The sequence below is a fragment of the Euprymna scolopes genome, chromosome 23, assembly GCF_053919585.1.
Source record: "Euprymna scolopes isolate OS-2025 chromosome 23, ASM5391958v1, whole genome shotgun sequence".
Taxonomy (NCBI): Eukaryota; Metazoa; Mollusca; class Cephalopoda; order Sepiida; family Sepiolidae; genus Euprymna; species Euprymna scolopes.
Genome location: NC_136504.1, coordinates 44,702,476 through 44,719,240, shown reverse-complemented (window position 1 = coordinate 44,719,240; position 16,765 = coordinate 44,702,476). Strand labels below are relative to the sequence as shown.

General features: G+C 37.1%; 1 protein-coding gene across 1 annotated transcript in view; it reads left to right on the top strand.

Moving 5' to 3' along the window:
* Nucleotides 1–16,765, top strand: part of LOC145245859 (solute carrier family 2, facilitated glucose transporter member 1-like) — a 195,064-nt gene that overhangs the window by 114,041 nt on the left and 64,258 nt on the right. Inside the window, exon 2 of the mRNA XM_080107567.1 lies at nucleotides 15,640–15,878. Coding sequence (XP_079963693.1) covers nucleotides 15,765–15,878 — 114 coding nt within the window. The 5' untranslated portion in view covers nucleotides 15,640–15,764. The remainder of the gene's footprint in view (nucleotides 1–15,639; nucleotides 15,879–16,765) is intronic.

Below are 16,765 nucleotides of genomic sequence, written 5' to 3'. Positions count from 1 at the left end.
CTGCTCGATCCCTTCGCTGTCGTTTGCTGATTTTCGCTGACAGTAAACAAATGTATAAACGAATTTTAGCGCTTTTAACATTTCTCACTGAACTTTCCTACAATGAAAAACAATACACACCAAATAAACATTACTTTTATTAATTTATTAATAACTTTCAATCGAATGTAATTTAACAAATTTAAAAAAAATTTTTTTTTTAGACTCGTGGATAATTCCGGCACTTAAATTATTAACTCCCACTTCTCCAATATCTCAGCGTATAAACCAGCTTTACTCTGCAAAGGCTCTAAAATATTAACAAACACTTTGTTTTTCTACTTATGCAAACTTCCATTTTAAAAGTACATAAAACTAGCATGGTGATTCGACGTTACCCGGGATCGAATAATGACGAACGAATGTTTTACACTCCTGTAATTTTTGTCATCGAAAATCGGTGAAATTGATTAGTTGTCTGCTCTAGTTAGGGACTCATCGTGGTGCACCGGGAGAAAGCTCGCATGACTGTATTCACAATACATTGCAGTCTACATCGCACTGTAGAGAACCTACTGTTAATTTTATAAAATTATTTTATATATATGATGGCTTGAAATAAAATTCAATCCAAAAGTCGAGTATCATACTCCAGTTCTGCTTTAAGCAGAAACATTCACTTGGAACGCGCATCTGTCCTATCAAAGAACCTACTGTTGATTTTATATGTGCGGTCTTTCGACTTGTGTGGTAATAAAACGTTGCAAATGCACTTGTGATGTTAGACTGTGTAAGGTGTTAACTTCGGTTTAAATCTCCTGTTTCTTCTTTCATCTTATTTCGATTATCAATACTTATCGAAGACATTCCCATAGACATTCCCCAAGTTTCATAAAAATCGTTCCAACAGTTTTGGAGTTCATAGAGAACGAACTCGGGCATACAAAGTTCTTATATAAGAGAAGAGGTGGAGATATCTCTTTTGTGAATGTTTGCTTTTAAATTCACCATTTGAATTTTATCATCTAACATTTCTCTCGCTCTCTTACATTTGAGTATAAACATAAAAACACTAAAAATGTCTCCCTAAAATCGATTCACCCCCCAAAACACTTCATCTAAATTGGAACCCCTAACAGGGGATCTCCAAAACTTGTTTAGCGATAAAATATTATTTATGATTGATTTTCTTACGATCAGTTATCCCCCTTGAAAAATATATGGTTGTAACGTTAGATGGCATTATGGTCGCATGATTTGGTACTCTCGCCTTCCCACACTGTTTCGAAAATTCTGAAGCAACATCCTGTCATTTTTTTTTCTTAGGAGTCACCTCTTATCCAGGCTCGAAGGTCACTCGAGGATAAGGGTTAATGAATGTAAGGTGGTAGTTTAATAATCGTTAATTGTATAAATTGGTTAGAATTTAATTATTTATGAAGACTGCTCACCGAGAACTTATTTACATTGGATTTGGAAGCTACCATGTTGTATTCAACCGGGAAACAGGCCAGCGGTACCGTGTTCCACATGCTGGCAGTTCTGGGAAAGAAGCTCTGCTAATTAAATCTGCGTTTAGATTTAGGCGCAGATAGAGACTGAGGGAAATAGCACATAGTGGTTGTAGATAGTCGAGTATTTTTTTGTGAAAGTTTGGCAAGGGGTGACCATAGATTGGAGTTCAGTCGAGCACTTGCCATGAAAATAATGATAGGGCAGAGACAGGCTCGCAACGTCTCTTCTGTGGGAAAGGGGTTGCAGGGAAGAAAAAAAGGGCATCACCTACTAGTTTTCTCATTGACGTGACTTTCAAACTAGTCTGACGTTGTCCGAACTGCTTTGCTTCTTTGTCTGCTTTTCTCCAACCCTAACAAATTTTGTCTGTATAGGGTTTTTTTTTTCTTTTTCTTTTTCTGATCGACTCTATCAACTGTAAGTGACGATTAATAAACCAAACGAACTTTGATTTTTCTACAAGTGGCGTGCCTCCACCGTTGAGGAAATGTAAATCTAATGTATAAACGGCTATATGTCTGTCTGCTGGTCTCCATATTTTCGGCGCTAGGGTACTCAAGTGACTGGATTTTTTACGGGCCGTTCTTTTATTTGTCTTTAGTCGGTTAAAATTGTTTTTAAGATGTAAAAAATGGGTCAAAATTGAAAAAAATCGTTAAACATTTTTAAATTCATCTTAGTTTATTTTTCATTTTTAATCGGTTTATATACGTGTCACGTTGGTACAGTGGTAACGTCATCAGCTTTGAATGCTAGAGTTTTGGTTTTGATTTTAGCTGGTGGCATATATATATATATAACTTTTAAAATCACGACTCTATATACGGAATCTGGACAAATTAAAATATCATATTTAAGCGTATTTTACGCCCCCCCAGTCACCTCTGTTTTGTCTTTCTAACGGCTCATGCATTTTTTGTGGATTGTACATTGAAGTTAACAAATGACAAAATAAAGGTAAAAAAAAAAAGGATACAATAAATTAATGTTACCAAAGTCAATAAAAGTTACTTTTTTTTACTTTTTTTTTTTTTTTACAGTGATCACCACTTATCAAGGCCCAGAAGCCACTCAGAGATAAGGGTTATTGCAAGTACATTACGTTAGTGTGGAGATTTGATGAAGTGTTTACTTAAGGGGGCGGTTCATTAGGAATTTGTTAACATTGGACTTGAAGACATCCAAGTTGTAGTCCGGTGGGAAGCAGGCAGACGGAACAGAGTTCCACAAGCGCGCAGTTCTAAGAAAGAAGCTTTGTTCATGGAATCCGCGTTTTGATTTAAGCACAGCTATAGAGTGGGGGAAATTTTTCACAGTGGATTCAGCTAGACGGGTGTTTTTCGTGAAAAATTGGCGAGGGGGGACCAGAGATACTTTTCTACCTATTTAGCTCATTTTGTGGGGGGGGGGTAAAATTGTTTTAAATGTTCTTTTTCGTCTGAAATATTCACCTTTTACAGGATGTTTGCCAACAAAGATTGCCGCTGAAACTTGAAAAATGCCAGCAGCCATCTTTGTCGGGTAACATATGGCAAAAAGTGAAGATTTGAAATGAAATAAAGACCATTTAAAACTACTTTAAAACAAAAAATAACTTTTATTTGCTATGCTAACATTTACTTATTGTCTATTTTATATTTCTTTTTCCTTTTTCGTCTTTTGTTGACTTAACTGCACAAGCCCCCGTTTTTATATTCTCACGAAACATTGTATTCCTTGTTTATTATTTAGTTTTTCTTGATTGCTCTTTTGTGTACTTCCATGTATTTCCATGTCGTTAACATTCCTTTAATATCTAGACAGCGTTACTGTATGTTGAAATTTCCCCAACGGCACAGTTAGAAGGTAGATCAGAGTTGGGTCTGGTATAAAGCTTGCGAAATATTGCTAAATCGTGACCCCAACTCTTCCAGGAGTCAAACAACACAAGTCTAAACTATACTATAAACTAGTGCACTTGAAATTTAGTAATGGTAACACGTATGAAGATTCCTTAGAAGTAAAACCGTTATCAGAACATTCAGCCCTTCCGGACGGAAGTGATACTTTTAAATAACCAGTAACAGACACATATGCAAATTACTTCCTTCCAGCAGAAGGTATAAAAAAAAAAAAAAAAAAAAAAAAAAAAAAAACAAGCGCCAGGAACTTGACTAGATTTCCCAAAGTCAAAAGTGAAACCGACCCTCCTCCGATCGCCAACCTTCTCATAACATGTAACCTTACACCCGATTTACACACGTTTTAACATGTAGACACCGTTGCAAAGAAACCAATACAAGGAATAATTCGACTCGCTTTTTTTCCTTAGTGAAACAACGGACATTTCTTTCCACACATTTATTCACGAGTCTTTTCCTGTCGCCCTCGCCCATCGTGTGTAACACATTTATCTCTGTCCTTCTCTGGCGTCATTTTCGGTCTGTGCACACGTTCTTCTTTATATAATCTTTTTTCCTTCTTCCTTGCCGTGACATCACCTCTCACATGGTTCGATCATTTGCATACAGCTATTACATTCTGTTACATTACTAATTTACACCTTATGTGCAATATTATGTTTCCCCTTTTTTCTTTCCGACACGTGTATAGAATCAACATTTTGGCCCGAAGGTCACTCGAGGATAAGTAGGTTCATTCGTCCTGGTAAACATCAGAAAGGCCTACAAACTCGTTTTGTCTAACTGTAAAGTGTAATTGCATGCAACAGTAGAAGAGTTGAAGATAACAAAAAGCAGTAGGTCCACCATTTTGCATGAATCTTTATCAATAAGATACTTCTGTTCAAAGTGGATGCTGTATTTATTCACAGTCAACCGAAAGCAACAATAGTGATTTTTATTTCTTTTTACACGGGAGTCACCACTTATCAAGGTCTGAAGACCACTTGAGGATAAGGGTTAATGAATGTAATGTAGTATGGTGTAAATTGGATAGAATTTGATTATTTATGGGAACGGCTCAACAAGAACTTGTTTACATTGGATTTGAAGGCTACCATGTTGTATTCAACCGAGAAGCAGACTAGCGGAACAGTGTTCCACGGGCGAGCAGTTCTGGGAAAGAAGCTTTGTTCATGGGATGCGTGTGTTTACATACGAACGATTGTTGTCACGTGCTGAAGCAAATAAAACGTTCCTGGCGCGTGTATGATAACGCGAATCCATACAATAATCTGCTTACACCTTCCTTAGTTAGTCCGTACGTTACGCTTTGAAAAAAGGCCAAATACAAATTTTTTAAGGCGAAATTCGTGAAATTTGACCTTTAAAAAAAGCCAATGTGACAACCCTGGATAAAAATGAGAATGACTCCCTTTGATGTAGGCTCGTTTTGTAATATCATTAAAATAATATATGATCACTGTTGTAATGGTGTGAGAAAGGACACCTAGTAATTTCGACGTGTAGTGATTCTTCACTGAAGAAAGAAGTCTGCAAAACCTTCCGCAAAAAAAGAACATTAGAAAGAAACAGGGCAGAAAAGAACATTGTCCGCCAAGGGGTGTTGGAGTAAATTAAAGATGTCTAATGTGATTTATTATTTTTATTGATCTATGTAGCACAATATTTGCTTTTAAGTATTTATTAGTATTTATTAATTTATGTCTTATATATATGTTAGTTCTATATTTAAAATTCAAAGGGTACTATTTTCAAAGAAATGTTAAACTCATAATTTCCGCGTGTTTTTTTTTTTCTGTCGAAACTAATTTTTTTTGCGTGTGCTATCCAGAAAAGTATCGGCTTTATCAGAACATATTAGTTGATTAAATATGCTTCTCATTCCGTGGAATTTCCATGGGTCCTGTTAAATATTCATAACTATATATTGTTAATTCTAATAAAACGTTTACCGATTAAATTGTAATACGTAATAACAATGAAAAATCATGCGTGTTGTTTCAGCCGTAATTCGAGGGAATATGTTTACAGCTGGAAGAAAAGATACGTAGGCTCGTCCATAGTTCGGTCTAAATTTTTCGTAACACTACAGCTTTATTTTAAAACTTTAAACTGTAAAAAAATCAATTCAGGTAACTTGATTATATAGTACAGCTGACATTTATTCAATGTAGCCGCTTTCACCATCTCGGTACAGGTTCGGAACTGGGTGTATACCCTTTTCACAAGCGTCGGCGGGAACTCGGCAGATGGAGGCGATCAGGCTGGCTTTGGTGTTGTGCGAGGTCATGTTGGTGATGTTCTCGACGTATGATTAAACGAAGTAGTCCAGCGGATCCAAGTCGGAGGAGGAGAGGAGCCAGTGAGAGAAAGGTACAACGTCAAAGCATTCCTTCTGAAGCCAAGCCTGGATCTCTTTGGACTTGTGGCGCAGTCCTACTGCCACATCCAGGGTCTGCCAGCGGCCACCTGATTGCATCAGGGGATCACCATATTCTTCAGCACATCCAGGTACAATTTGGTATTGACTTTCAAGCCGACTTCGAAAATGTGAGGTGGCATGATGTGGCCCTCACTTGAAACCACACAAAGACCATAACCGTGGCTGAAAACTTTTTTATCAACCTGGCACGTCGCTGTTATTCGTGGCAATCCAGCGGTACATTTTAAGGGTACTGACAATGGTAGATTGGATCGATAGAGAACATGAGTTATACAGCTGCACATCTCCGATCTCGCTCGTTGAACATTGTGTCACTTTCAGATATGATAGAAGGCTCTTATCGTTCTGGGATTTGCACACAACTGGCCAACTAGTAGATGGTCTGCAGCAAATAGATAAAACCGGATTTCATCAAACGGAAATGGAATCCTGTAGTCTTTTCCAGGGCGACAATTTTATCGTCACACCCTGTATAGTTAAATTTAACCAAGCCGAGAAATATTTATCGCATTGTTTCAGCCATAAATCGATCCCGGTCATAAGTTGAGGGAATGTGTATATCGTTAGGAAGGATTTTGTTTAGGCTTGTCCACCGTTCACTCCAACTTTTCTCAATCATCATCATATTGTATGAATCCAAAGATTCTATTGTTGGCATTGGTTTCTCCGATATTTTTCTAGTCAGAATTATTTCTAGAAAGACATTAGGTGCTTACGTGAGGGGCCACGTGAAGATTGCTAACATTCAAAGTGAAAGTGATTTTTTGTGGAACGAATTTGGGACACACAGGTCGTCAATCCGTGTCGTTAACAACTTTTCCCAATAATTTTTGAACTTCAACGTGGCACGCCAATCTCGAGTCTATGTTGTAATCACACCACCACCATTTTCTATATTAAATAAAACATGCATTGAAGCCGCTTTTTTATGTTAGGTATTAACTTGAAAGTGATGTTAGGAAAATAAACTGGTATCGTTTGTTTAGATAAAAGCTACAGCGAAACCGAGGAATGCATTTTCTGTTTTGAGAGGGGGAAAAAATTCATGATTCAAGTTTTTTTTTTTTTTTTTTTTTTTTTTTTTTACATTGCATCCGAATGTATGTAAAATTTTAAATGTCCGCTATTTTTGCTCCTACTCCTTATTTCCAATATATACTCTCATTGAATATTTCCTTCTACTCGTTTTGTTTGTTTGTTACATGTACTCTTCGTTGTGTTACTCCTACCTGTTTTCTGCTCGGTACTGTTACCTGTTTTATGCTCGGTACTGTTACCTGTTTTCTGCTCGGTACTGTTACCTGTTTTCTGCTCGGTACTGTTACCTGTTTTTTGCTCGGTACTCTCACTCTTTCCTTTTTGGCTGGCTTCCTATACATTTTGCTGTTTTTGTCGTTATCAATCTCGGATATCGATCGTCTGTTGAATACAATCACTCTGACGTCGGTATATTTTCATTTAATTTAAAGACAGTCGCAGAAAGACAACAGAAAATCTTGTAAGAGAGGGAGAGATTGTCTTACTACATCAGCAATCAACGTGCGCTTCACCCTTCTTGGAAAAAGTCGCTAGACACGTCTTTTCTACTCGAAATCTCGCCAGCTAAGAGAGATTCACTCGGAAATCACATGGTTTACACCTTCCGCCTGATGCCAGTCTCTGACTTCTTGACCCCTAAACTTTCCTACTTAAACACAACTGTTATGTAAGACGTCGTGATGCTTACACATCAGCGGACTGAAAGCATTGTTTCATATGTGCAAATATTTACGGATACAATAAACAGAATGACGGTCTGAATAATTCAATTAAAAACGATAAAACAATATTTGGGATTAATTAATAATTGCCACATCCTGGAGACAGGCTGTGAAGAGTTTTGGCGACAAGGTGACATCGCGCCAAAACTCTTCACAGCCTGTCTCCAGGATGCGGTAATCAGTCGGATAAAGTAGGAGGGTAGAAGAGTCAACATTGATGGCGAACACCTGTCACATCTCATCTTCGCTGATGATATAGTACTGATGGCACACTCTCTTCATGAACTAAATGACATTCTAAACGACATCCACTCTAAGAGCAAACCGGTTGGCTTCAACATGCATCTTGGGAAGATCAAGGTGATGTTAAACCAGCACGCTGCCAAGTCGCCAATAATTGCTGATGGGAAGACCATTGAGGAAGTTGAAAGCTCTATCTACTTGGGAAAGAAAATTGCGAAACATGGAGATCTCCTCCCTGAGATAAAGAGAAGGGTAGCATTGGGATGGACAGCGGAGAATATCATGAGAAGCCGAAACGCAAGTATGTCAATCAAAGGGAAGATCTTCAATGAATATATACGACCTGTGATGATCTACGGTAGTGAAACCTTGGCCCTGATGACCCGCCAAAGTGAAAACTTGGCAGTGGCACAAAGGAAGATGGAGAAGATAATGTTAGGCATCACTCTACAAGAAAGACAAACATCTGGATCCGCCAACAAACAAGAGTTATTGACATCAATACTGCCATGAAGACATCCAAACACAACTCTGTTAGATTGTGTGCGTCGATAATTGTATTGCGTGTAGATTTCATGGTAATCTATAAAAGTGTGTGTGTATGTGGACACTTCAACCTATATACTCAAAGAATTTTTTATCTACAGATATGAAATTTGCTATATAGTGTATTCAGACGTATGGAAAACTTTTCAATCCGTCTTCATTGGGTAAAATGGTTTGCTAAGGGGGCAAAATGGAAAAATTGGTACGTGGTCGGGGGTCATCGGAGATTTCTGTTCGAGTATGTTTTTTAATTACAAGAAGTCAACTGTTTTAGAAAAAAAAAACCCATAATACTCGCATGCACATGTCTGTTTCTTTCCGTTATTTTTTACTTCATTATTATTATTATTATTATTATTATTATTTTAGAATTTAACGTTACTTTTAATACCTACGGTATTTCTGTTTATAATAAATAAGAATTCTGCATTAATTAAAATATAATATTTATGCGTATTTTACGACGGGGCAACGCCGGACAACCAAATAGTTAATAGAATATGCCTATTCAAAATGGCGGCTGATTCAAGATGAATTTTTCGGTGAATGCGTCCATACGTTGAGGTTCATTTTCAAGATTTCTAAGGATGTTTTATAACAAATTATGGGTGAAAAAATCTGTAATCCGTTCCCAGAACTGACATAATACCACAGGCCTGTGGCGTAGTGGATAGTTATTTGTTATAAGTTACTCTTCTGGTGATTGAAGGTTCAATCCTTAGTGCAGGCAACACATAAAATATAATTGCCAATTACTTAAGACCTCTATCAGATCATTGCTGACGAAGTAGAGCATGCTACCCCCGTGGATCAAGTAAATGGTTCTGTTCAAAATTCCGTGCAGATTCCCGAGTTCGACAAGATACACCTGAAGAAGGTCGGAGGTTATACCAACCGAAACTTTGTGAAAATAACGCTCGAGAACAGAAGTACGAGAAATTCAAATAATGATATAACACCCATAAACATTTCAAACAGAAAATTTAAGCGAAAATAACAGAAAATGTCCCGACTAAGAATGAACAATTGTAACGAAGTCACGAAGTATATTTTGAAAACAGTCATTTAATGCTGACCAGATTGATCGTCGTTTAACTGGTAATCTAACGACTGAGAACTGGTACGCCAGCGTGATTGTGTTGTATATATTTTCATACTATCACCACATGCACAGGCATGTCTCTTCCCTCTTTTTCATCTTTATTAGTGTTGGGACGATTAATCGGAATCGGGAATCGAAAAAAACGGAACTTTTTTTTTCTTTTTTTTTTTTTTTTTTTTTTTTTTTTTTTTTTTTTTTTTTAGTATCGGAATTGGAAAATTGTGTGCCTATTTCCCGATGCCAAAAACGGTTCTTTTAATTTTTTTTTTTTTTTTTTTAAACAAAATCTTACACTGCTGGTAATAATGTTAAAATAACAAATATTTATTGGTTTTAAACAACCGATAAAACTAAAATCTATAGATCACCCTTCACAAGTGTATTTTTATGTTTGAGAAAATATTTGCATATATAACAGTTTTTTTTTGTTTTGTTTTTTTGTAACAGGAAAAAAAAATAGCAACTTTGCAGTAAAATATTTAGAGATTAATAAAGAATCAGAATCGGTAAAAATATTGGAATCGTCCAATAACTTATATAATGTATACAGTATAACCCTGATATAAGAGACTTCTTTCTTATACCCGGGTTACACTTATAACCGGAATCCTTATATCCGGGTTACACTCTACATTAACACAGGCTCTAATTTGGGACCAGAGCAAATCTCTCTTATATGCGGGTTACTCTCTCTCTCATATATATATATATATATATATATATATATATATATATATATATATAAGTATAGTATAAATGTACAATAGAATAACTCATAGTAAATATGGGTTAAGTTCAAATTCAAGCATTTAAATACTCCAAATATTGCAGTTATTAATATCAGCTCAATGGTTAATAATAAGGTCAAACAGTTCTTATAAAATGGGTTGAGATAGATAAAGTTAACTCATTATTAGGACGATGTAAACGTGTTAATTTTATTCCAACCTACTTCACACACACACACTGCTATTTCCAAGGCCGACAGACACAGCTGCAAAATCCTATTCCACAAGTTAACGTGACAAAGGAACCGACTTATCGACAGGAACAACCTCACTGAAATGCTTGAATGCGTCTAATTATAAAATGCATTCGGCGCAAATGTAATTTCAAAATCAAGCGTGATAAGACTCACGTACAGACAGGAGGAGCTTATCATAAGAAATACTTGTACGCATAACAAATCTGATTATTACATTCAACAATGACGAAAAATTCCAATTTAAAGAACATTACTGACAGACAGCACCTCTTTTAGAGTTGCGTAGACACATCTAAAAGTGATCGAATTCCTAGTTGTTCGGCTTGTCGCCATTCGAGAATTGAAGAATCACTCCTGATAAATCGTTAATTTGTATGTTTACGCTGTTTTTGTTTTTAAATCGGTGCAAATACTTTAGATAAGGTTGATAAATTTAACCATTGAAGCCTTTTATCTCCTTAAAGATAAACTGTTTGGTCCTCTGAACTCCAAGTATTTATTGCTGACTCCTGCCTTTTCGATGTTCACTTCAACGTATCTACCGTCGCGCGATATTAGTTTATTTGAAAAAAGAAAAAAAAAAAAATCAACAAAGATCACCTTTTTATTATGTTTCTGAATTTTTACAAGTCTGTTACACCCTGGCGATACGGATAAAGTACTAGGTAAAATTCAATTTTAATTGACCTTCTCCTGGAAGGTGAAGGTTCAATCCTTTGTGTGGGCGATACGGCTACTACTACAACCACTATCAACGATTCCCCCCACTCTCTATCTGTGCCTAAATTTAAACTCAGATTCCAAGAACAAAGCTTCTTTTCCGAGGACTGCTGCCTGTGGAACTCTGTTCCGCTGACCTGCTTTCCAGCTGACTACAACATGCTCATCTTTAAGTTTAAACAAGTTTCTGTTGAGTCGTCCCCATTAAATTATCAAATTCTACAAATTTCAATATCTAATAATTACTATGCTGTTCCAATGACTGTCGTGCACCCATTAACCCTTATCCTCGGGTGGCTTCCGGACCCTGATAACTCCTTAAAAAATAAATAAAATAAGATATACAATTGCGAATTACTTAAGACTTCTACTCGGTCATGACTGATAGAGCAAATTTAAATTGAATGAATGAATTAAATAAAGAGTTCCGTGGAGATTCCCGAGTTTGACAGAGATATTCTCGAGTTGGACAATATATACCTAAAAAAAAATGTCGGCTGTTACATCGGCCGAAACGTTGTGAGAATAACACTCAAGATGAGAACAGTAGTCTGAATCATCCAAACCACCTTTTTTCATTTTTCCGATATTCGTCGCATCATTCTATGTCACTTTAATTTGAATTTAAAAAAAATTAATTTAGATTTAAAAAAAAAAAAAAAAAATTAATTTGAATTTTTGGTAAATTTTTACGACGTTCCACGGCCTCTCCATGTTAAGAACGGCTTTCGGAATAAGCACCCCCAACCTTGAAAGCCGTTCTTAACATGGGGAGGTTGGGGGGTATTCCGAAAGCCGTTCTTAACGTGGGATGGTTGGGGTTGTTTATACTACACTGGGGCAGGTGGTAAAAAATACCGAATTAAAAAAAATAATAATTTGAATTTTTTAAAAACTTTAATTTGAATTCTTTATTTCCATTCACACTGAACAAGGCAAACTTCAACGGAGACGTAAATGGCAACTGTGGATTAGCGGACAGATGCGTAGGTGCATTTTAAGTGGGGAGTTGTGCTACAAGATGTTTGTTCACATTTAAATTTCTGCATGTTGGTACAGTCGAGAAATCGAGCAGAGAATTCCAAATACAAGCGATTCGAGGAAAGAAACTATTAGATTAGATAGAAAGCTTTCCTGCACCTGGCGACCTATACAGTAGAGGGGTGAGATTTTGCTGGTTCACTTGTTGGTCGAGGCACAAGTTCAGCAAGTTCCTCGGAGTACATTCAGTTCAGATGGGAAAGAGGCTGAAGCTTGGTAGATATTGTGGGACCTATCAGATTAGACTTTTTCTTTTTCCTTGTTTAAGAAGGAGAGATTAGCGGTTGGTGCACCAGGCTAGATGTGTCAATAATACTAAATTTCACAAAAAAGAAACAACTCCCAGTTTTACAATAATGTGTATTCTTAACATGCGTCCATTCAGTCTGCACATTTAGTGATGACAATGATATTTATTACTTAAGTGTGACGAACCAACCGACCAACAGAAATTCTTGGAAATGTTTGGATGCATATACTATTTTTTTATTGGATTCCTTTGAGATGAGTATTTATTTATTTATTTATTTATGGGACATTATCTTCATATTTGTAGTTGTTGTTGTTGTTGCTGTTTCACGACGTTTCAGCCAACAATTTCTCTGGCCTTCTTCAGATGGTTAATCACGATAGGATAAGAATGCTGAGTCTCTTAACTGTATTCCTAGTAATTACTGCCTTCCATAGTTGTTGTTGACTCACCACGTTTTAGCTGAAGATAGCAGTTTCAATCCTACCCGAAGCAGACCAGAGGATTAGTTGGCCAAAACGTGGCGAGACAACAACAACTATGGAAGGCAGTAATTACTGGGGATACAGTTAAGACTCAGCATTCCTATCCCGTTGCAATTAATTTTAATCATCTAAAACCAAGCTCTTATCTTTACATGATCACTGCTCTGATCCTCATCTGGCATTAATTGAAATGAATGACAAGCTTCTAGGCTTGACCTTTACTCTTGATCTGAAATGGAACACATACATCAAATCCGTTACCAAGGCCGCTGGAAAAATGGTGGGATCCTTCTACCGCTCCAGTAGATATCTCACTCCTGATGCAATTCTCTACATATATAAAAGCCAGGTACGTCCAATGATGGTGTACTGTTGCCACATCTGGGCAGGAGCTCCTGAAGCCGCTTATCCTGCCTTGACAGAGTTCAAAATAGACTTCATAGCTTAATCGGAGATGCCCTTTTCTCTTCCCTGCAACCTCTTTCCCACGGAAGAGACGTAACGAGTCTGTCTCTGCTTTATCGTTATTTTAATGGCAAGTGCTCGTCTGAGCTTCAATCTATGGTCCTCCCCCTCGCCAACCTTTCACAAAAAACGCTTGTCTAGCCAAAACCACTATCAATAATTTCCCACACTCTTTTTCTGTGCCTAAACCTAAATGTAGATCCCATGAATAAAGCTTCTTTTTTAGAACTGCACGCCTGTGGAACTCTGTTCCATTTGCCTGCTTTCCAGCTGACTACAATTTGATTGTCTTCAAGTCCAACGTAAACAAGTTTTTTCATGACCCGTACCCCCAAGTAATCCAATTTACAAAATTTCCACTACTTATGATTATTACACTATAATCCCATTGATTAATGTATACCCATTAACCCTTATCCTCGAGTAGCCCTCGGGCCTTGATAAGTGGTAACTCCTTTGTAAAAAAAAAAAAACTTCCTGATAAAATTGTGTTTGAGATGGGAACATTTGCTGATGACATCACATGTCTATATTAGACATGAAGAAAAACAAAAAAAAAAAAAAACCGAACAAACACATATCCAAGGCAATGACAGAAACCCGATAAAACAATTTTCAATCTGCAGTGGAATGGGGCCATAAATGGTTGGTAACATTTAATACTACTAAGACTAAACTTCTTTCCTTTAACAGCTACAAAAAAAAAAACCCTTCTCCACCAATGATTGCCATAACAAACATCCTTCAAACACGTCGGCCTAACATTCACAGGCAACATGAATTGGAACAAATGCATTGGGGACATTGCCATAGTTCTTGCAAAGAAGATGGACTCCCTCTACCGTGCTAGAAAATTACTCTCATCAGAGAGCATCCTATATCTTTACAAAGCCACAACTCGCTCATGCATGGAGTATTGTTCCCATCGGGACTGTTGCATCTACCACTAGTCTCTCGCTCAGGGTCATAAAGAGTCTCAAATCTAATAAGTATGACACTGTTGACCAAGCTCCGACCGCTATCCCATTGCTGCAATATCACATCCCTGTTCCTGTTCTACAAGTACTTTCATGGAATGTGCTTTGATGAACTCAGAAACTTGTGCCTCCTTGAAGTATATCTCCCTTATTAACCTGACAGGCAGCAAAATCCCACCCATTCACTGTTAAAGTCTCTAGATGCCAGAAAGCCGTCTACACTAATAGTTTCTTCCCTTGTACTTCTAGACTTTGGAATTTCTTCGCTGTTTCCTGCTTCCCTGACTGTACTAAACTGCAGAAATTTAAATGTAATGTGAACAGACATCTTGCTACTCAACTCCCCGCAGTCCTTGTAGATATGATCCCTCAAAATAGTCCTACGTTTTAAGTGGCAATATGTATTGTTTAAGGTAGAAAAGAGTATTTAAAGAAAAGCAAAGCACATATTTTTATTAAATACGGTCACTTCAACACAAGACAGGAGTAACTAGCAAAGAAGAAAAGGCGGGAGTAAGAAGCAGAAAAATGGTAAGAATAACAAAGAAAAACGCTTCGGAATAACTTACAGAGAAGTAAGAGTAACAAGCAAAAATGAATAGGAGTACCAAATAAAACAAATGTTAAGGGAAAATATATAACAAATAAGATTGGAAATAAAGAAAAGGGAGGAAAGTTAATGAAAGTTTCTTCACATTATATTTAAATTTCATTTTGCATGCCTTTCCTTGCTGTGCGTTACTCCTGGCCTTTCCTTGCTGTGCGTTACTCCTGGCCTTTCCTTGCTGTGCGTTACTCCTGGCCTTTCCTTGTTGTGCGTTACGCCTGGCCTTTCCTTGTTGTGCGTTACGCCTGGCCTTTCCTTGTTGTGCGTTACGCCTGGCCTTTCCTTGTTGTGCGTTACTCCTGGCCTTTCCCTTCTGCATGATACTCCTAGCCTTTCCCTCTGCATGGTACTTCTGGCCTTTCCCTTCTGCATGGTACTCCTGGCTTTTTTTTTCTTGATACTTTATACTTGATACTATTACCTTTTTCATTTTCTCGTTACTCTCCGAATTTTTTAACTGTTTATTCATTTCTCTATTCTGTTAACTCTTTTTACTAATACTTTCTTTTATTTTCCAATTTTATTTGTCTCTCCTTCCTTTTTTTTTTTTTTTTTTTTTTTTTTTTCTAATCGGCCAATATAATTACGTTTCTGTGTTCATTTTTGTTTCTTTTCAGAATCCTGAGAGACATTCGACAGTGGCCCTTTTGTAAAGTACATTTGGGTTAGGCCTGCCTTCTTTTCTCACTTCCCAGCATCCACTTCCTGTTATCTCTACACCGTTTCCTGCCATCCCATCACCATGACAACTGTATCTTCCTCTGAGAGCAGCGCTTCCACTCCTGTTGAAGATTTAAAACCTGCCATTATGTCGACGTCTTCAGATAAACTTCAACCAAGACCGAGCAGATTTTCAGTAAGTTAACACAAAATTGAAGAAATTGTGTGTGTGTGTGTGTGTGTGTGCGCGTGCGTTTGTGTGTTATATTGATTATATAACTGTATGTATATATGTGTATAAGATAAACACTCTTTATCTCTGTGTTTATATATATATATATAGTGTGTGTGGTTGTATATAATTTATCTCTACAAATGTTTACATATAGGTATTATTTGTAGAGATAAATTACATTATATACAACCATACACACACACACACACACACACACACACACACACACACACACACACACACACACACACGCATATATATATATATATCTCATTCACTTGGAGAGATTCACCCCCAGTCTTCATTAAGAAAAAACTCTGATGTAAAAACCTGCGGTATACTGTATACTCTATCCTGTGGCAGTCATCTGTACCGACAAAGGTTAGCAGTAACACCAAAAAGCCTTCACCACTATAAGCAAACCATCTGAGTGGATTTCCGAGCAACTTAGTGGTTGTGGCGGAATCTCGCATGTCGAAATCGACAGGAAAGTCCATCATATATATATATATATATATATATATATATAAACAAATTTACATAGTCACGACACTGGATATAATGCCTACTGGAGAAAACTTGAATGCCTACTAGACACTATCTTCTCTCTCTCTCTCTCTATTATATATGTATATATATATATATCTGTATGTGTAATGTAATCTCTTTACATACATAAGAAAGGTTGAGCCTATTCAGTACTAAAAATTGGTGACTATTTGGGAATTCCAGGTGCTGTATATGCTCTCCGCTTATCTCGGCATTGTTTCCAGTCAGTCTTGGGCCTCTCTTTGCCATTGGATCCAAGCCGTGCCGATTCAGGAGAGACGTGGTTGGTGATTGCACAA